Source organism: Sus scrofa, chromosome 6 (genome assembly GCF_000003025.6).
Source record: "Sus scrofa isolate TJ Tabasco breed Duroc chromosome 6, Sscrofa11.1, whole genome shotgun sequence".
NCBI lineage: Eukaryota > Metazoa > Chordata > Mammalia > Artiodactyla > Suidae > Sus > Sus scrofa.
Genome location: NC_010448.4, coordinates 47,784,300 through 47,804,859, shown reverse-complemented (window position 1 = coordinate 47,804,859; position 20,560 = coordinate 47,784,300). Strand labels below are relative to the sequence as shown.

Genomic DNA, 20,560 nt, shown 5'->3' with positions numbered 1-20,560 from the left:
CCCATCTGTAAATCTAATTACATCGGCCTTATCAATGGGGACCTCTTATAAGTCATTCCTGGGAGCAAGAAGATCCACTGTTAGCAAAATGCAGTCGTGGTGGTCTTCTTCCTGTGATGCTGGAAGCAAAGTTGCAAGATTAATGTTATTACGTTAAAGCAGGGTGGTATTCGGTGCAGAGAGCAGCAATACTTCTTAAGAAGGTGTTTGGCTTACAGAATTGAGCTGAGGGTGGTGAGAGTTTAGAAGAGACTCAACTGACTGTGGGACCTAAATAGTTAAAGGGGAGCTTATTATAACTTCTTCAGTAGCTTTCCATCAGAGATCCCTTGCTGAATAAAACCACATCACAGGATCTGAGCCGCATCTGCAGCCTACATCACAGTTCATGCAACGCCGGATCCTTCACCCATTGAGCGAGGCCAGGGATTGAACCTGCTTCTTCATGGATCCTAGTCGGGTTCGCTAACTGCTGAGCCACAAAGGGAACTTGTGACATACAACATTTTAAGATAGTAACTAGAATTAAGACTGATGGACTACCAGGATATTTCATCCTTTAGGGACTTCATGCAGTTTCTAGAACACTTACATTGTGAATATCTGATGGAAGAGGTGGGATTTGGTTCCGTATTAACCCCTCAGACAGCCTCAGGGAGGGAGTGTCTAGAGCGGGGGTGGGGGCAGGCAAGCCGGGGAGTCAGAGGGAGGGTGGGGCTGGGGGGTGTGAGGGCGGGGCTGGGGTGTGAGGGCGAGGCTGGGTATTAAGAAGGGAGGAGCCCTGAATATAAAGGGCAGACATGGGGCTGGGGGCCAGTAAGCAAGGTGAAGGGCTGCCTGTCAGGAGCACTGGCTGAGATGCCCGGTAGGCAGGGGTGCCCATGGTGGTGAGGGATGAGCCGGGAGGCTGGCAAGGATGGGTCAGGGGTCTGTGGACCTGACCCCCAGGCCTGGGGATGGAGAGGATGAGGAGGGGCTGACTGGGCTTGGGGACAGACAGTCTTAGGGTACAGCTGGCAGGGGCGGGTTGTCCATGGCTGCAGGTCCCTGACATCTTGACACCGACTCCCCCGCAGCAGCAGCTGGGCCGAGTGAGGAGACCATGAACAGCTCGGTGACCAGGGCCCAGCCTGTCGGGGTCGCCCTCCCAGAGCCAGAACCTGAGGAGGCTCTGGGTCTGAGCCGCCTGCCTCCGGAGCTGCTCCTGATGCTGCTGAGCCACGTGCCCCCACGCACGCTAATCCGACAGTGCCGCCGGGTGTGCCGGCGCTGGCGCGCCCTGGTGGACTGCCAGGCCCTGTGGCTGATCATCCTGGCCCGGGACCACCCCGCCCTGTGGCCTATCGCCCAAAGCCGGCTGCCATCCGCCCGCAACGATGCCAATCCCTGCATCCTGGGCCGCTTCTGTGAGCGCAGACCGATAGGACGCAACCTCATCCAGAACCCAAAGGGGGAAGGTAGGGAGCCCAGGAAGGGGGACCTCGCCAAGGGAGACCCTGCAAGCAGCCTGAGGGGCGGCCTTCCAGGGACTTGGTGGGCGGGGCAGGAGCTGGAGACACAGGACCCCACGGGAAACCGGGAGTAGGGTAGACGTGGACTTATCCTTGGGCTGGCGGGGCTGGCGGGCTGGCGAGGAACTTGTGCACAAACCTCTTTTTTTGTTTTTCTTTTTCTCCACGTGTTTGTGTTTTTTGCAGTTTTTTTCTTGTTGTTAATTTCCAGTCATATAGCGTTGTGGTCGGAAAAGATGCTTGATATGATTTCAATTTTTTTTAAAGTTACCCAGGTTGGATTTGTAGCCTAGGATATAATCAATCTTAGAGAATGTTCCATGTGCACTTGAGAAGACTGTGTATTCTGTTGCTTTTGGATGAAATGTCCTATAAATATCTATTAAGTCCATCTGGTTTAATGCGTCATTCAGGGTCTGTGTTTCCATATTAATTTTCTGTCTGGTTGATCTGCCCATTGCTGTTAAGTGGGGTGTTCAAGTCCCCCACTATTATTGTGTTATTGTCAATTTCTCCTTTTAAGGTTGTTAGCAGTTGCCTTACACATTGTGGTGAACCTGTGCTGGGTGCGTAGATATTTAAAATTGTTATATCATCTTCTTGGATTGATCCTTTGATCATTATGTAATGTCCTTCTTTGTCCCTTAAAATATTCTTCGTTTTAAAGTCTATTTTGTCTGATATGAATATTGCTACTCCAGCTTTCTTTTGATCCCCGTTTGCATGAAATGTTTTCTTCCACCCTCCACTTTCAATTTGTATGTGTCCCTAGAAGTGAAGTGGGTCTCTTGAAGACAGCATATATATGGGTCTTGTTTTTGTATCCATTCAGCCAGTCTGTGTCTTTTGGTTGGGGCATTTAGTCCATTAACATTTAAGGTAATTATTGATGTGTATATTCTTATTGCCATTTTATTAATCATTTTGGATTTGTTTTTGCTGCTCTTTTTTCTTTCTTTCTTCTCTTGTTCTTTTCTGCCTATAGAAGTTCCTTTAGTATTTGTTGTAAGGCTGGTTTAGTGTTGCTGAATTCTCTCAGCTTTTGCTTATCTGTGAAGGTTTTGATTTCTCCTTCAAATCTGAACGAGAGCCTTGCTGGGTAGAATAATCTTGAGTGGAGGTTTTTTCTTTGCATCACGTTAAGTATATCATGCCACTCCCTTCTGGCCTGCAGAGTTTCTGTTGAAAAATATACCAATAACCTTATTGGGGTTCCCTTGTATGTTATTTGTTTCTTTTCCCTAGCTGCTTTCAAGATTTTCTCTATGTCTTTAATTTTGGTCAGTTTGATTAATATGTGTCTCCCGGGTGTTCCTCCTTGGGTTTATTTTATATGGTACTCGTTGTGCTTCCTGGATTTGAGTGAGTGATTCCTTCCCCATGTTAGAGAAGTTTTCGGCTATTATCTCTTGGAATATTTTTTCTGTCTCCTCTCTCTCTTCTCCTTCTGGCACCCCTATAATATGGATGTTGGTGCATTTAACGTTGCCCCAGAGTTCTCTGAGACTCTCTTCATTTGTTTTCAATCTTTTTCTCTTTTCTGTTCTGCATCCGCAATTTCCACTAATCTGTCCTCCACCTCGCTTATTCATTCTTCTGCCTCCTGTGTTCTGCTGTTAGCTGCTTCTAGTGAATTTTTTATTTCAGTTATTGTATTTTGCATCTCTTTTTGTTTAAGTTTTATAGCTTGTATCTCTTTGGTCAGTGTTTCCTGTAAGTTATCCATCTTTGCCTCCAGTTTATTTCCAACGTCTTGCATCATCTTCAGCATCAACAGTCTAAAATCTTTTTCTTAGAGGCTGAGAATCTCCTCCTTGCTTAGCTGATTTTCTGGGGTTTTTCCTTTCTCCCTCATCTGAGTTATAGTTCTCTGTCTTTTCATTTTTATAGGTTTTTGGTGTGGTGACCTTCTTATAAGGTAATAGGGTTGTAGTCTCTCTTACTTCTGGTGTCTGCCCCCCTTGTGGCTGAAGTCCATGGGGGCTGTAGGCTTCCTGATGGGAGGGGCTGATGCCTGCCCTCTGGTAGGTGGAGCTGATTCTAATCCCTCTGGTGGGTGGGGCTTAGTCTCTGGATGGGATTAGAGGCAGCTGTGTGCCTGAGGGGTCTTTCGGTAGCCTGTTTACTGAGGGGCAGGGCTGTGATCCCACCTGGGTTGTTGTTTGCCCTGGGGCTTCTCAGCAGCTGACTGACTTGGGTGGGGCCAGATTTTCCCAAAATGGCCCCCTCCAGAGAAAGGTAGCTGCTGAATATTCCCGAGAGCTTTGCTTTCAATGTCCTTCCCTCACAATAAGCCACAGTCACCCCTGTTTTCTCAGGATGTCCTCCAAGAACTGCAGTCAGATTTGACCCAGATTCCCTTGGAGACTTTGCTTTGCCCTGGGACTCAGTGCACGTGAAAGTTTGTGTGCCCCTTTTAAGAATGGGGTCTCCCTCTCCCCCAGTCCCATGGAGCTTCTGCACATAAGCCCCACTGGCCTTCAATGCCAGATGCTCCAGGGCTCTTTCTCCCTGTGCCAGATCCCCACACATGAGAGTTTGATGTGTGGCTCAGAGCTCTTACTCCTGTAGATGAGTCTCTGTGAACCAGGTAGTTTTCAATCTGTGGAGCTTCCCACCCGGGAGGTATGGGGTTGTTTATATCATGAAATCGCCCCTCCTACCTCTTGATGTGGCCTCCTCTTTTTCTTCTGGAGTAGGATAGCTTTTTTAAGGTTTCCGGTCCATTTGGGTGAAGAGTGCTCAATCTTTAGTTGTGAATTCTGTTGTTTTTAGGAGAGAAGTTGAGCTCCAGTCCTTCTATTCTGCCATCTTAATCCCCTAAAAAACTGTTTTTTTTTGGGGGGGGGTCTTTTTAGGCCCTCACCCAGGGCATAGGGAGGTTCCCAGGCTAGGGGTCAAATCAGAGCTGCAGCTGCCTGCCTGCACCGCAGCCACAGCAGTGCAGGATCCGAGCTGCATCTGTGACCTACACCCCAGCTCACGGCAGCTGAGCAAGGCCAGGGACCAAACCTGAATCCTCATGGTTGCTAGTTGGGTTCATTGCCGCTGAGCCACAATAGGATCTCCACAAATTTTTTTTTTTTTAACAGAAGGCTTCCTGAAATGGACAGTGCTGACCAGTGAGGATGGCTGGGCAGAGGAGGATGAAGACTTGAAGCTCATACCTAGGGGCTGTATGCTGACCAGCTTCCAGTCTGCCTACTGGTGAGTGCCCTGTCCCCAAGGGCAAGGGCCGGGGTGAGCGCTTGCTGGTTCTCATGGACCTTCCTCCCTCTTTCCTAGGTGGTATCACAAGAAGCAAGTGGTGGACCTGGAGGAGGAGGGTCTGTGGCCAGAGCTCCTGGATAGCGGCAAGTTGGAGATTTGTATCTCTGACTGGTGAGTGTGATGAAAATCAGCCCTTTTGCAAAGGGCTGGACCTTTGCTCTTCCTTGACTCAATAACATGTTTGTAAATTCATCCATAATTGTATGTAGCTGCAGTTAGTTTACTTTCATGGTGGTATAATATTCCATGCTGTGAATATTCATAATTTATCCATTTAGCATTGATGGACATGAGATGCTGTTTCTTTGAATGTTTTGGGGTATCCCATCACCACATTTATTTAGATTCCCCTGGATCCTTTGAAATGACTGATAAGAAAATCAAATATTGGAGTTCCTTCTGTGGCCCAGTGAGTTAAGAATCCAACTGCAGCAGAGGCGGGGCTTTGACCCCTGGCCAGTGGGTCAAAGGATCCAGCATTGTTGTAGCTGATGCTTAGGTCACAGCTGCAGCTTGGATTCAATCCCTGACTAGGGAACTTCCATATGCTGTGGGTGTGGCCATAAATTTTAAAAAGATTGAGGTGGTCTCGTTGTAGCTCAGCAGTAATGAACCCGACTAGCATCCATGAGGACATGGGTTTAGTCCCTGGCCTCCATCAGGGGGTTAAGGATCCAGCGCTGCTATGAGCTGTGGTGTAGGTCACAGACCAGCTCAGATCCCGAGTGGCTATGGCTATGGCATAGGGCAGCAGGTGTAGCTCTGATTCAACCCTGAGTCTGGGAACCTCCATATGCCACAGGTGTGGCCCAAAAAAGCAAAAAAAAAAAAAAAAAAAAAAAGAAAGGTTGACTTTTAAAATGTGAACATTGTACACAATGGAAATGACACTTTTGCCCCCGCAGAGACAGAGAATGGGACATAATACGGAAAGAGGTACCTGGAAGAGCCCTGCTCTAGGTCATTGTGTGTGACGTGAATTGCACACAGACCAGCGGGGAACCTTGTTTAGTGCGGGTGGATCTGCTGGGTATGCGGTGGGGCCAGGTTCCCAAGGGACACTGACGGTGCTTGTCCTGGGGACCGCAGCGCCATTCTGCATTTGTGCACACGACGAGGCCATTCAGGGGGAGCGGGCAGCCCCCAAAGAGATGGGGAGGCAAGTTCAGCCTTCAAGGTCTCTCTTCTCCCATAGGCGGAATGACCAACAAGGCACTGACTGTTTATATCAGCTATGTGTCCAGCTTCTAGATGCCGAAAAAGCCATTCTGGATCATTTCTCTCCTGTGCCTTTTCCCATCCTGAAATGGATAAACAGTGTCTCCTCTCAGGTGAGCCACAGATAGGGGTGTGGGGAGTGGACAGTGGGATCGGGGGTGATGTATGGCTGCATAACAAATTGTCCCCAACTTTCACGGCTTGGTGTCAACAGCAGTGATTTTATCACCTCTCTGGGTTGCTGTGAATAGAGAGCTGCCCGGACCTTCGGGCTCCCGTGTCTCATGTAGTTCCATTCAGGCCCTGGCTGGAGCTGAAGCGCAGGGTCAGGTGTGAGTGTGTATACATCAGGTGCAGCTGGCCAAGCAGCTCCTGATTTAGTGTCAGAGCTTGGCCGTGGCATCTCTCTGCTTGGTCTAGTGTGGGCTTCCCCACAGCATGGCAGCTTCAGGGCACTCAGGCTGCCTCCTGGTGGCTCAGGGGTCCACCACCGTGAGGGTTCCGGAGAAGCCAGCAGAGGCTGCATGGCCTTCCTGACCCGGCCTTCCTTGGGCGTTTCTGGCAACCATCACTCCGCATCACTCCCACCAGCCACACTCTTGGTAACGAGGAAACCTGCCCAGATTCCGGGGACAGGAATTAGACTCCGTGCCCGGATGAGGAGTGGCCTGGCTCTAGAAGTACATGTGGAACTGGGGACATTGTTTGCAGCAGCCACTTATGGGAAAGACTCTTCCTTCCAGAGGCCCCTACCTCAGCTTTTAACGGGAAAGGCCACGGCCCGATGGGACTCACCCCTTTCTCTGCCTACAGGTCAGTCATGTGTTCTCCAACCTCAAGAAGGGCGTCCGCTTTGTGTCCTTTGAACAGTGGGTCTGGAACTTGGAATTAGGGAACGAGCAACATGGACTCTCTCTGACCAACTCCAGTGTGATCGTGAGGCTCCTTCCATCCTAGTCAAGGTGTGTCCTTGCAAAACAGCCTTGCTGTGCCTCCGGGAGCCGGGCCATTGCATTGATCGAGGACTGGTAGTTCCCTGGCATCTTGGGATCTCCTGGGTCCAGTAGGAGGGACCACGAGGCCCTGTCTTCCGATTCTGGAAGCTTCTAGAAGAAAGTTTCTCCATCAGATTGACCTGCTTCTGCTGCTCTAAGGCAGCCCCTGCCCTACTGAGCAGAGATCCATGGGTGAGCACAGGGAAATTCGGGATCACTCACACTCACCCTGACCCTCTGGTTCAGCCCAGTCCCCTCTGCCCTTGTCTCCTCCTGTTTCTGCTTCAGAGGCTTTATTGGTCCCTTCTGTAAAGACCTCACCTCAAGTCTAAACTACAGTGTCACCCTACGGCTGAGAAAATTCCAGCCCATAGTGGGTGGTGAACTTAACCTCCTGAGGTTTGAAGATTGGGATCAGGACTCACAGCTGAAAGTCAACTCGCTCAAAAATATGGGAGACATCGGGACTTCCCGTCATGGCCCAGTGGTTAACGAATCCGACTAGAAACCATGAGGTTGTGGGTTCGATCCCTGCCCTTGCTCAGAGGGTTAAGGATCTGGCATTGCCGTGAGCTGTGGTGTAGGTCACAGATGCGGCTCGGATCCCACGTTGCAGTTGTTGTAGTGTAGGCCGGTGGCTACTGCCCCGATTAGACCCCTAGGCTGGGAACCTCCATATGCCACATGTGCGGCCCTAGAAAAAGGTTTAAAAAAAAAAAAAGGGAGACATGGAGTTCCTGTTGTGACTTAGTGGTAATGAGCCTGACTAGATTCATGAGGACTTGGGTTCGATCCCTGGCCTTTGCTTAGCAGGTTAAGGTTCTGGCATTGCCATGAGCTATGGTGTAGGTCGGCTCGGATCTGGTGTTGCTGTGGCTTGGCCTATGCTGGTGGCTGCAGCTCTTATTCAACCTCTAGCCCAAAAACTCCCATATGCTGAGGGTGCAGGCCTAAAAATATATATATAGAGAGAGACACACACACACAGCTCTGTTCACTCTGTGCAAAACCAAGTGATCCCCTGAGCCTGATCTTGCCCTGAATTGTACGATGTATAAAATTTTGTTATTTTAAAATTCTTTCAAAACACGGGGAGTATGCATCAGAAGTATAACTGCCAATCATGGGTAATAAATGAATTATTCTGTCAAACGTGTCTCGGGTCCTTGAGACACACAGTCTTATACGTTCAGTGGTACCGCCTTCGGAAGAGTGTGAACTTAAACTGTTTTAGGAGTTCCCACTGTGGTCCAGCGGGATTGGCTGCATCTCTGCAGCACCAGGACACAGGTTCGATCCCTGGCCTGGCACAGTTGGTTAACAAGTGCAGCACTGATCCAATTTCTGACTCAAGAATGCCGTAGCTGCGGGGCAACCAAACAAAAAAACAAGATAAAACAAAACAAAAGTGAAACTATAGTTTTACAGGGTTACTGCAACGGTGTTTGGTGCATAGTGAAGATTTTTGTGCTCACTGATTTTGCTTATCTGAATTTCTCATTTTCTGTGTGTGTGTGTGTGTGTGTAAGAAGAATATGGTATTCTAGACAAATATAAAGCATTTTCTAAGGCAAACACCCTTTCCAGAAATAACCACATTTATTTATTCATTTATTTATTTACTGGTCTTTTTCAGGGCTGCACCTATGGCATATGGAGGTTCCCAGGCTAGGGGTCAAATTGGAACCATAGCTGCTGGCTTATATCACAGCCGCAGCAATGCGGGATCCAACCCAAATCTGTGACCTACACCACAGCTCACAGCAATGTTGGATCCTTAACCCATGAGCGAGCCCAGGGATCGAACCTGCGTCCTCATGGATGCTAGTCAGATTCGTTTCCACTGAGCCACAATGGGACCTCCAGAAATAACCACATTTAAAAGGCATCTTTGCTGACAGAGGTTTTTATGTTGCTAGAGAAAATTCTAAATATAAACAAATGTAGAGAGAAGAGTATTGTAACCTGTGTATCTATTACCCAGAAACAATTATCAACTTGTGGTCAGTCTCCAATCCACACCTCTGTCAGTTCTCCCCTTTTCTATATATTTTTAAATATATTCTTATTCTGACACAATCTCAAAGAAAAGCTGTAGGTATGGCACACAGAGCTTTTTTCCTAAAACATTTAGTTCGTACATTTCCAACTTGATGCACCACAAACATCACTGCAGAATCCTTTGGTGTGTATTTTCTACAAACACGGTCATTCTCCTACATAACTCCAATTCAACCATTGGACTCAATACTGATTAAATCACTGCCTGATGGGAGTTCTCGTTGTGGCTCAGCAGGTTACAAACCCAACTAGTATCCATGAGGTTGCAGGTTCCATCCCTGGCCTCGCTCAGTGGGTTCAGGATCCAGCATTGCCCTTAGCTGTGATGTCAGTCCCAGACAAGGCTCAGATCCCATGTTGCTGTGGCTGTGGTGGAGGCCGGCAGCTGCAGCTCTGATTAGACCCCTAGCCTGGGAACTTCAATATGCCGCGTGTGCGGCCCTAAAAAGAAAAAAAGAGTAAGAGAACCAAGCCAGGTTCCCAAGTTGGTGGAGCTTCTCATGTCGTTGGAATTATTTGTGCAGCCTGCTTCCCAGTGCTCCAAGGTTCAGAAATGTTCTCCTTCTCCAAACTGGACTGGTAGGTTTTTCTCCCAACTTCCCAACCATACCTCTGGGTGAGAGATGCACCCACATCCCCACGACACTTCCCTGGCCAACCTTGTGGCTTCACGCTGTCAGAGCCAACCGTCCCCCCTCCACCGGTCTGTAGTGAATAACTTTCCATGCAGCCTTTATCATCCTGAAATGAAGTATTTAAATAATGAAACGTACTTCCATAGAGAATTCTGAAATATTAATAAAATTATGTAACAGTTTCAAGATGGAAGAGAAATTTATAAGTAGAAGAGAACGTGTTTGAACATTCACATGATGCTTGGCCTCCATCCCAAGAAAAGTCAGCTTCTCAAAGGGTGGTCCATGGAGTACAGCCATCAGCCTCCCTTGGGAATTGTTACAATGCAGACCTGACTGAGTGTCCAGGTTTTTACTCTCTCCCCAGGGACTCTGAGAAATCCCCAGGATGTTCAGACCTCTGTGCAGATCCCTTTAGCTCCATAAGACTCTCTGCTGGCCCTGCCTTGCTGAAGCCATCTTGAGCTTTTCTGAATTGGAGCATAGCTACTCAAGCGCCCACAGAGCCAAGAACCATCTTCCAACTGGCCCGGTAACCACATTCCTGGCCCGTTCCGGGTCTGTACACCTTACACTTACAAACTCCAACTGGGTTCTAGGCTCAGATGAACAGGCTTTCCTCTTCCAGGAAAACACGCAGAACTTTATCCTTTTGCAGCGCAGCGGGTTAAGGATCTGGCCTTGTCACTGCAGGGGCTCGGGTCGCGGCTGTGGGACAGGTTCGATCCCTGGCCCAGGAACTTCCACATGCCCAGGGGGCAGCCCCAAAAACCCCAACCGCTCAGGACATGGACGAGGTGGGAGGATCCAGGACAGCCCTCCGCTGGGCGGCCCTGTCCTGTGCTCAGCTTCCCAATGGCACCCCCATGACTGTGACAGCCAAAATGCACCGTGACTTTCCCAAGAGGCCCCTGGGAGCTTTGTAATCCCCTCTCCTGGGAGACTTTACTCTCTAATTCCTTTCTTCTAGGCAGTAAGCCCTTTAGGAACCCAATTATATTTTTTCTTTTCAATCAGATTATAGGAGGGGAGGTAATTCCAAAAATTATCAGAGGTTGTCTCTGAGAAGGAAACTGAAGAATGGAGAAGAAGACCCTTGTCTGTAGCTGCCCTGTGATCCTATTTGAAGTGTTTTCACTTTTTGAAACTCTTTTTTGGAACATATGATTGGATCAAACACAATTTCCATAATCTCATTGTCAAAAGGATTCCACGGCTTAGAAATGACATTAAAAAATAAATGTCTTAGGAGGGACAGAAGGGCGTGAGTTCTCAGATGTGCTTCCAGGTGTCTGGGGGGGCAAGTGGGTGGGAGCCAAGAGGAACCCAGCTCGGTCAGGAGCAAACTGTTGGAGCCGGTGCACCATACCCTGTGCTCTGCCACTTTGGGATCTGCTTGAAAACCTCATTTTATTGAAAATGTACATATTGAAAAGAAATTAGGCACATATACTAGTCAATCCATCTCAGGATTCAGGGTCTGCGCATCCAGACCACTTTGGCCCATTCCCCTTTGCTGCTTTTTTCACAGAGCATCAGTCACCTTCTGACACACGACGTAACTCACATGCCACGGCGCTGCGCTGCTCATCACGGCCCATGGGAATTACAGTCTGATTTAACACTTATTCAATAATAAAACTTTTTTGGAGTTCCCAAGAGGCCCCTGGGAGCTTTGTAATCCCCTCTCCTGGGAGACTTTACTCTCTAATTCCTTTCAGGGCTCAGGGGAACGGAATCTGCTTAGTATCTGTGAGGATGAGGGTTTGATCCCTGGCCTTGCTCAGTGGGTTAAGGGTCCAGCGTTGCTGTGAGCTGTGGTGTAGGCCACAGATGCAACTCAGATCCTGCGTTGCTGTGGCTGAGTCGTAGGCCGGCAACTGTAGCTCGGACTGGACCCCTCACCTGGGAACCTCCACATGCCGTGGGCGCGGCCCTAAAAAAGGGCCAAAGGAAAAACCCCTTTTATTCTTTTCCACATTTGTCAAGAGGGTTTTGGGGAGTTAGCAGGAGATTTTCTTTTGATTTATTTATTTTATTTTTTTGTCTTTTTAGGGCCACACCTGCGGCATATGGAAGTTCCCAGGTGAGGGGTCAGGTTGCAGATTTTTTTTAATGATTCCCCCAGCAGGATCTAATTTACTTCTTCTGTCTCCTGTTCACCATGTCTCCCTCCCTTAGAGAGTAAGGTCCATGTGGGTAAGAGTCCCTGCTGGTTCCACTTGCTATTTACCATCGTATGTGGAGGGCACGTTTCATTGTTATTGGCTAGAGTTGGGATAGAGGCTGAAAGCAAGGATTCTCGAGCCAGCCTGGCTAGGCTCAAAGTCCAGGTCTGTCCCCTACTAGCCAGGTGAGCTTGGACAGGACACTTGGCCTCGGTATTCTCACCTGCGTTGTGGGGACATAGCAATACCTACCTTCGGGGGGCTGCTGTCCTGCCTGGCAGTGAAAGGCTCCATGAAGGCTGGCTCAGGCCAGCATTGGTTAGAGCACCATTTAGAGAGTCAAATAGAAATGCACTTGGCAGAGTGCCCGTTGTGGCTCAGCGGAAACAAATTCGACTAGGAACCATGAGGTGGCGGGTTCGATCCCTGGCCTCGCTCAGTGGATTAAGGATCCGGCCTTGCCTTGAGCTGTGGTGTAGGTCGCAAACACAGATCCTGCGTTGCTGTGGCGTAGGCCGACAGCTGTAGTTCTGATTGGCTCCCTAACCTGGTAACCTCCATACCGCCCTAGAAAGCAAAAAAAAAAAAAAAAGAAGAAATGCATTTGGCTCCTTCTGGAGCCTGTGTTCTCCTATGAAATGATCTCCAGGAGAGTGATGCCTGCGGCCCTTCAAGGTGATGAGAACCGTTACAGGAGCTAAGGGATGGGAGGCCTTCCGCATTACCAGCAGCAGTTCTGCACCAAGTCCTTATAGCTTGGCTACCGACACTCCACTCCGAGGGGTCTCTGGTGAGGAGGATGAATGACAGACTCTGGATCCCCGGACCCCGCCTGCTGTGCAGATTCTGTTTGGTAGTTACCCCACGGGTCAGAATAAAGCCCAAAGGCGCAGGAATCTAAGAGAACGGGGGCGGGGGGGAGGGAGAGGCGGGGCTGGGAGGGGCAAGGCTGAGGGAGGAGGGGGCGGTGACGTGAGAAGGGAGGGGCCGGAAGAGAAGGTAGACTCAGAAACAGGGTGGGGCGGGGGCGGGGGAATGGTGTAGGGTATTAAGAAGGGAGGGGTACCGCCTATATAAAGGACAGACTTGAAGATGGGGTCTTTTGAAGACAGGTGAAGGTCGGCCCGCAAGGAGCATATGGCTGAGATGCAGGGTAGGACTCTGGGTCCGCGTGGCTGTGGGGGCGATGGTGCCTCTTGGGGAGAAGGGATCCGCTGGGAGGTTGGGAGGCTAGGAGGCTGGGATACTTGGGAGGCTGGGAGGCTGGCAAGTGCGAGTCTGCAGACCTGAGGACAGGACTGGGTACGGAGGTGACTGGGAGGAGCATTGGGATTTGGGGGCTGATGGTCTTAGGGTGAGGATGGCAGGGGCGGGCTCTTGGTGGCTGCAGGTCCCTGACGTCATGACACTCCCTCTCCTGCAGTGGCATCCGAGCCCCGTGAGCAGACCAGATGTGCCTTGGCCTTCGAGGCCTGCTTCGCCGCCGCTGAGGAGCCGAAACCCCAGGACACCCTGGACTTGAGCCAACTGCCACCAGAGCTGCTCATGATGCTGCTGAGCCACGTGCCCCCACGCGTGCTGCTCGGGCGCTGCCGCCAGGTGTGCCGGTGCTGGGACGCCCTGGTGGACTGCCCCACCCTGTGGCTGATCATCCTGGCCCGGGACCACCGTGCCCTGTGGCCCGTCCTCCAAACCTGCCTGCCGCCCGCCTCGGACGCCAGGCCCTCCATTCTGAGCCGCTTCTGCGAGCGCAGACCCATAGGGCAGAACCTCATCCAGAACCTTAAGGGCAAAGGTAAGGAGCCCAGGAAAGGGCTCCTCAGGGAGACCCTGGGAGCAGCCCGAGGGGCGGGAGAGCCCAGAGATCCGTGGTCCTGGGAGAGTTGATGGGCAAAGATGTTGGAAACAAACGTTTTTTGTTTAACAGAAGCCTTCTTGGATTGGTTTGTGTTGAGGGAAGAAGCAGCGCTGGTGCTGGAGGAAAACTGGAGGGTAACCCTCAACCGTAGTGTCCATTGGCAAGACTGCTTCCTGTCTGCCTACAGGTGAGTACCCTGTCGCCAAGGGCAAGGGCCGGGGTGAGCGCTGGCTGGTTCTCATGGACCTTCCTCCCTCTTTCCTAGGTGGCATCACAAGAAGAAAGTGGTGGACCTGGAGGAGGAAGGTCTGTGGCCAGAGCTCCTGGATAGCGGCAAGTTGGAGATTTGTGTCTCTGACTGGTGAGTGTGATGAGAAAATCGGCCCTTTTTGCTAAGGGCTAACCCTTTGCATGGTGACTTCACTGAGGCCCCCTAACAAGCCCCTAGGGTAGAGCGGGTGGGAAGTGACTGGACCCCCATCATAGCTCTGGTACTCAGCAGAGCACACCCCTCAGACCCCCTCGCCTCACCCCCACAGGGACCTACCTGGATCAGAAGATGCCGGGTTGGTGCCAACCCAGAGCCCTTGGGCCCAACCCAGTCTTGCGAGTGAGGGGCCAGAGGGAGCTGCTCTGGAGCCACCCCTCCCAGGTTCCCATCCTGGCTTCCCAGCTTTGTGTCCTTGGGCACATCAGAGGGTGTCTCTGTTTCCCTGTCTTTTATAAGTCAGGGTTCAAGGCCAAGCACGCAGCCAGTGCTTTGAAGTGTGAGCTGTCTGAGTATCCTTCGAGATCCTTGCTCCTGGGGGAAGAAAGTGTCTTTTGCCACCTCAACCTGAGAAGTTGAGAAAGGGGAGGTGACATCCCCTGGAGGCACAGCTGGGGCTTGGCGGGACCTGGCCCAAGGCTCCTACTTGTGTGACTCCCTAGCTTGTGCTCCACAGTGATGGTCCTGAAACTGGGGTCCCTGAGGCCCTTCCAAGGGAAACGGGACCCAGATGAGTTTAAGGGAGGCACATTCCGAATCCTCTGCTTATTTATGCTCCCTGTTCTCCAAGGGATCAGCGGGAGATCACATCTATGGTGGGAGCAGCCTTGGTTACACTTGCCAATTCCCATCTCACAGTCCTTCAGTTTCACAGCAAAAGAAAGCCCTTCACTGTGTCTATGGTCTCCAGCGTGTCAGGAGGACCAGAGAGACAAGCACAGTGGCAAAGCAGCCATTCGAAATTTTGGCCTGATCAAAAACCAAACAAAAAGCAACGTCCTGTTTTTTTGTGGTGCAGTGGGTTAAGGATCTGGCATTGCCACCGCTGTGGTGTAGGTTGAACTTCCAGCTCTGATTTAATCCCTGCCCGGGGATCTTCCATATGTTGTGAGTGGGACGGATAAAGGCGGGAAAAAGTTTCAAGGCACCATAAACATCCCCCGCCTCTGAAAACCTCTGAAAACCTCCTCGGTAGGAGATGTACTTACAACCTCTATTTGTAACCTAATCATGTATCAAATTATGGTAGTGTATCTGTTTTGAGCAATGCTGTAATGATTGTGATAATCAGTGACTCCTAAATTTTGCCATACATCACCCAGACATATTTAAAACTCCCTGATTCATACTCCCGACGTGTCTGAGAAGAGAGAACCAGGTGTTAAATCTGAGAAATTCAGAGCCAACTACAAGTTACAGGGCATTATCCCAACACTACCTTCCGATGGCCAGTTAGGGGATTCCTGTGATTCCTAAGCACATCCTCAGGCTCAGAAACTCACTAGAAAGACTGAGCCACTGAAAACTATTATATGGGGGAAAGACAGATTAAAATTAGCCAGGGGGAAGGTCACAGGGCAGCCTCCAGGGCGTATCATCGAATGCCTGAATTCCATGGCCCTCTCCCAGTGGAGTCAGGGCACTGACACCTGGCATCCCTGGGTGACAGTGTGATGGACTGTTGCCAACCTGGGCTCTCCTGAGTTCTTATTGGGGCTTTATCATGTGTTTCGTCTCAGCCTCTAGGACAGCTGATGTTAGTGCAGCCGAAGTCAAACTTTATTGGCCTTCCCGGAGCCGCTGGCCTCTATTACGAGGCCTGATGGACACTGGATGTTCCTTTTTTTTTTTTTTTTTTTTTTCAGTCTTTTGTCTTTTCAGGGCCGCACCTGCAGCATATGGAAGTTCCCAGGCTAGGGGTCCAATCAGAGCTGTAGCAGCCGGTGTACACCACAGCCACGCCAGATCTGAGCCACGTCTGTATCTTAAAACCTGAACATTGTATGCAATGGAAATGACACCTTTGCCCCCATAGACACAGAATGGGACATAATACGGGAGGAGGTACCTGGGAGAGCCCTGCTCTAGGTCATCGTGTGTGACGTGAATTGCACACAGACCAGCGGGGAACCTTGTTTAGTGCAGGTGGATCTGCTGGGTATGCGGTGGGGCCAGGCTCCCAAGGGACACTGACGGTGCTTGTCCTGGGGACCGCAGCACCATTCTGCATTTGTGCACACGACGAGGCCATTTAGGGGGAGCGGGCAGCCCCCAAAGAGATGGGGATGGGATGACAAGTCCAGCCTTCAATGTCTCCTTTCTCCCACAGGTGGACAGACAAGCAATGCACTGACTGTTTATATTGCCTGACTGTCCAGCTTCTAGATGCCAACCAGGGTGTCCTGCATCAGTTCGCTCCTTTGCCTTTTCCCAGAGAGCAACGCAAATACCGTGTCTTCTTTAAGGTGAGTCTCTGGCAGGGGTGTGGGGAGTGGACAGTGGGATCGGGGGTGATATATGGCTGCATAACAAATTGTCCCCAACTTTCATGGCTTGGTGTCAACAGCAGTGATTTTATCACCTCTCTGGGTTGCTGTGAATAGAGAGCTGCCCGGACCTTCGGGCTCCCGTGTCTCATGTAGTTCCATTCAGGCCCTGGCTGGAGCTGAAGCGCAGGGTCAGGTGTGAGTGTGTATACGTCAGGTGCAGCTGGCCAAGCAGCTCCTGATTTAGTGTCAGAGCTTGGCTGTGGCATCTCTGCTTGGTCTAGTGTGGGCTTCCCCACAGCATGGCAGCTTCAGGGCGCTCAGGCTGCTTCCTGGTGGCTCAGGGCTCCACCACCGTGAGGGTTCCGGAGAAGCCAGCAGAGGCTGCATGGCCTTCCTGACCCGGCCTTCCTTGGGCGTTTCTGGCAACCATCACTCCGCATCACTCCCACCAGCCACACTCTTGGTAACGAGGAAACCTGCCCAGATGCCGGGGATGGGAATTAGACTCCGTGCCCAGATGAGGAGTGGCCTGGCTCTAGAAGTACATGTGGAACTGGGACATTGTTTGCAGCAGCCATTTATGGGAAAGACTCTCCTTCCAGAAGGCCCCTACCTCAGCTTTTAACGGGAAAGGCCACAGCCCGATGGGACTCACCCCTTTCTCTGCCTACAGGTCAGTCATGTGTTCTCCAACCTCAAGAAGGGCGTCCGCTTCGTGTCTCTTGAACACTGGATCCGGGACATGAGGTTCTTGTCTGAGCAATACGGAGTCTATCTGTGCAACTCCAGTGTGATCGTGCGGGTCCGTCCATCCTAGTCAAGGTGTGTCCTTGCAAAACAGCCTTGCTGTGCCTCTGGGAGCCGGTCCATCGCATTGATCGAGGACTGGTATTTCCCTGGCATCTTGGGATCTCCTGGGTCCAGTGGAAGGGACCACGAGGCCCTGTCTTCAGATTCTGGAAGCTTCTAGAAGAAAGTTTCTCCATCAGATTGACCTGCTTCTGCCGCTCTAAGGCAGCCATCGTTCTGCTGAGCGGAGAGCCGTGGGCGAGCACAGGGAAATGCCCTCGTCTCTTCTGGTTTCTGCTTCGGAGGCTCTATCGATCCCTTCCGGGAAGTCCCTCTCCTCAGGTCTGAACTAGAACCTTCTCCCTGTGGCTGAGCAGACTCCAGCCCACATTGGATGGTGAACTTAACCTCCCGAGGTTTCAAGACTGGGACCAGGACTCGCAGCTAAAAGTCGAGTCGCTCAAAACACATTTGGAGACAGAGGGTTCTGCCCACCCGGTGAGAAACGAAATGTCCCCTGAACCCAGCCCTACCTGAACGGTATAGTATGTAAAAATTGTTATTTTAAAATTCTTTTGAAACACAGAGAATAAAGCAGGAGTATGACCTGCCAATCATAGGCGATACATTTTTGCCAAAAAGTATCTCAGGTCTTTTTAATAGAAATACAATGTTCCTGCTCTGATGACTACTTGGTTCCGGGTAAGGAGTTGTCCCAGTTGAGGGACAACTGTCCGGGAGAAAACACCAATGGCAGGTGTTCTCCAGTAGGAAGAATGGGAGGCTTAGAACCCTATTCCTGGAGTTCCCGCTGTGGCCCAGTGATTAACGAATCTGACAAGGAACCATGAGGTTGTGGGTTTGATCCCTGGCCTCGCTCAGTGGGTTAAAGGTCTGGTGTGGCTGTGGCTGTGGCTCAGGCGAGCAGCTGTAGCTCTGATTAGACCGACAGCAGGCAGCTATAGGTTTGATTCGACCCCGAGCCTGGGAACCTCCATATGCCCCACGACCTTAAAAAAAAAAAAAAAAAAAAGCCTGTTTGTGACCTATCAAACATACCTTGTACATCTGCTTAAATATTAAAGAAAATGGTGCATTGACCAGAAGACTATCCACATTAAAAATAAAGATGAAATGCCTCCCTTCTTGACACCAGTGCTGGGTACTTCTTCCCAGGGGCCAAGGCCATGCTCACTGTATACATGCTCACATTTTCTATTTTTTCCCCCTTTTTTTTTTTTTTTTGAAATCTTGAAAAGAATGAGTCCCTGATTTGCTTGCTATTCTTCGTTTTAACAAGTTACAAAACGGTGTTGAAAACCATGCTTCTCTGGAACAGCTCCTCAGAGTTATCTGAGAGGCCAGATCCTGAGCTATAGTCCTCAGTTTGGCTCAAATAAAATTCTTTTCTATGCCTATTGTAGTTTATTGATTGTTGTTGTTTTGTTTTTTGGCTTTTTAGGGCCACACCAGAGACATATGGAGGTTCCCAGGCCAGGGGTCGAATCGGAGCTGTAGCCCCTGGCTTACGCCACAGCCACAGCAATGTGGGATCTGAGCCTCATCTGCAATCCACACCACAGCTCACAGTAGTGCGGTATCTTTAACCTGTTGAGCAAGGCCAGGGATTGAACCCACACCCTCATGGTTCCTAGTCGGATTCGTTAACCACTGAGCTATGACGGGAACTCCTGGAGACAGAGTTTTGAGTGAAGAACAGATTTTATTGCTTGCCAGGCAGAGGAGGCCACGGCAGGCCAACGCCCTCAAAACTGTGTCTGTCCCTTTGATAGGGATGGAGTAGGATAGTTACACAGGCAGTTGTAGAAGTCCCAATAAGGGGGCGGGGGGGGGGTCCCCTTCGTGCCTCAGTGGTTGACAAATCTGACTAGGAACCATGACGTTGCAGGTTCGATCCCTGGCCTTGCTCAGTGGGTTAAGGATCTGGTGTTGCCATGAGCTGTGGTGTGGGTCGCAGACATGGCTCGGATCCCACGTTGCAGTGGCTCTGGCGTAGGCTGGCAGCTACAGCTCCGATGAGACCCCTAGCCTGGGAATCTCCATGTGCCGTGGGTGCAGCCCCAGAAAAGGCAAAAAGACAAAAGTTCCAATAAGGGACCGTGGAGAGGGAAACCTAGGGAACTGCGGAGTTAATACTTGCTCAAGAAAGCCGTCAGAAGGAGGCAGGTTTGCTTGACTAAGGGAAGCACGAGATATGCCTAAGGTCATTGGCTGGGGGGTAGGATGAGGCCTGCATTCAGATTCAGACCAAGGGCAGGAGTTTAAGGACCTCCCTTCTGCTCATTTGAATAAGCACCTGACAGTCCGAGTTTGACCTTTTAGGGTCAAATACTCTTACCAGAAACGAAGGAGGAGGGGGAAGAAGCAGTCTTTTCCCACCCACACTCCCCTTGGATGATAAACATGTAGCCCACCTGTTCCTGGGGCAGAGCCTTCTTGCCTGCCTGTGGGTTGTCTTTCACAAGCGTCCTATCTTAATAGACCCACTTCTCGCCGAATTCTTTCTGTGCAGAGCCATGAAGAACCTGACCTCAGTAAGTTCAGGCACCCGGTAAGTGATCCTAATTTAAAAACCGCGGGTTCCAGTCCCAGCACATGGGTTCCAGTCCCGGTCTGGGTTCCGGCTAGGGTTCAGGCCATTAGTGCTGTCCATTTCATCCTGCGAGGGGATAGCAAGGGGTTTTACAGGTTTCGCTCAAAAAGGCAGGGCTGTTGATAAGAATTAGGGTGCCTGGAGCCTTCTTCTCCCTCCCTAGAGCATTTCCAAGTCATCAAGTTCAGGTCCAGTGACAGTTTCTTGCCATCTCTGGGGTTTTCACACCTTGACCTTCTCTCTGCGGTGAAGACTGCTCACAAAAGGGGGATTAGAGTGTTTCAAGGGAAAACACTAGGAGTGAAATGTAACACTAACTGGAAAGAAGTAATTGTTAGTAAAAGAAAGCAGTTAAGGAGGAAATGGTTTGTGAAAAGCCAGCTAGAGCATCGGTGGCCCAGGCAGCGCCTAACATCACGGGAGGCTGTTTTAACTAGTTTTAGCTGTACCTAATTAACTCTTGAGTCAGCCCTTTGGAACAGGGGAGACCTAGGAGGCTGAAGGAAAAGCCTTTTTATTTATTTTATTTATTTATTTTTTTATTCATTCATTTTTTTTTTTTTGTCTTTTTGCCATTTCTTGGGCCACTCCCGCGGCATATGGAGGTTCCCAGGCTAGAGGTCTCATTGGAGCTCCAGCTGCCGGCCTACGCCAGAGCCACAGCAACTCAGGATCCAAGCTGTG

At 50.4% G+C, this 20,560-nt stretch overlaps 2 protein-coding genes across 2 annotated transcripts; both read left to right on the top strand.

Annotated features, from left to right (window-relative positions):
- Window positions 1,103–1,585, top strand: LOC110261353 (F-box only protein 27-like). The gene has a single exon (XM_021097542.1). The coding sequence runs from the start codon at window positions 1,103–1,105 to the stop codon at window positions 1,583–1,585; it is 483 nt and encodes a 160-aa protein (XP_020953201.1).
- Window positions 13,005–17,569, top strand: LOC100518491 (F-box only protein 27-like). Its single transcript, XM_021097541.1, has 7 exons — window positions 13,005–13,011; window positions 13,282–13,653; window positions 13,786–13,903; window positions 13,982–14,077; window positions 16,314–16,573; window positions 16,627–16,661; window positions 17,114–17,569. Exons 1-7 carry the CDS (start codon window positions 13,005–13,007, stop codon window positions 17,288–17,290), a joined length of 1,065 nt encoding a protein of 354 aa, XP_020953200.1. The 3' UTR covers window positions 17,291–17,569.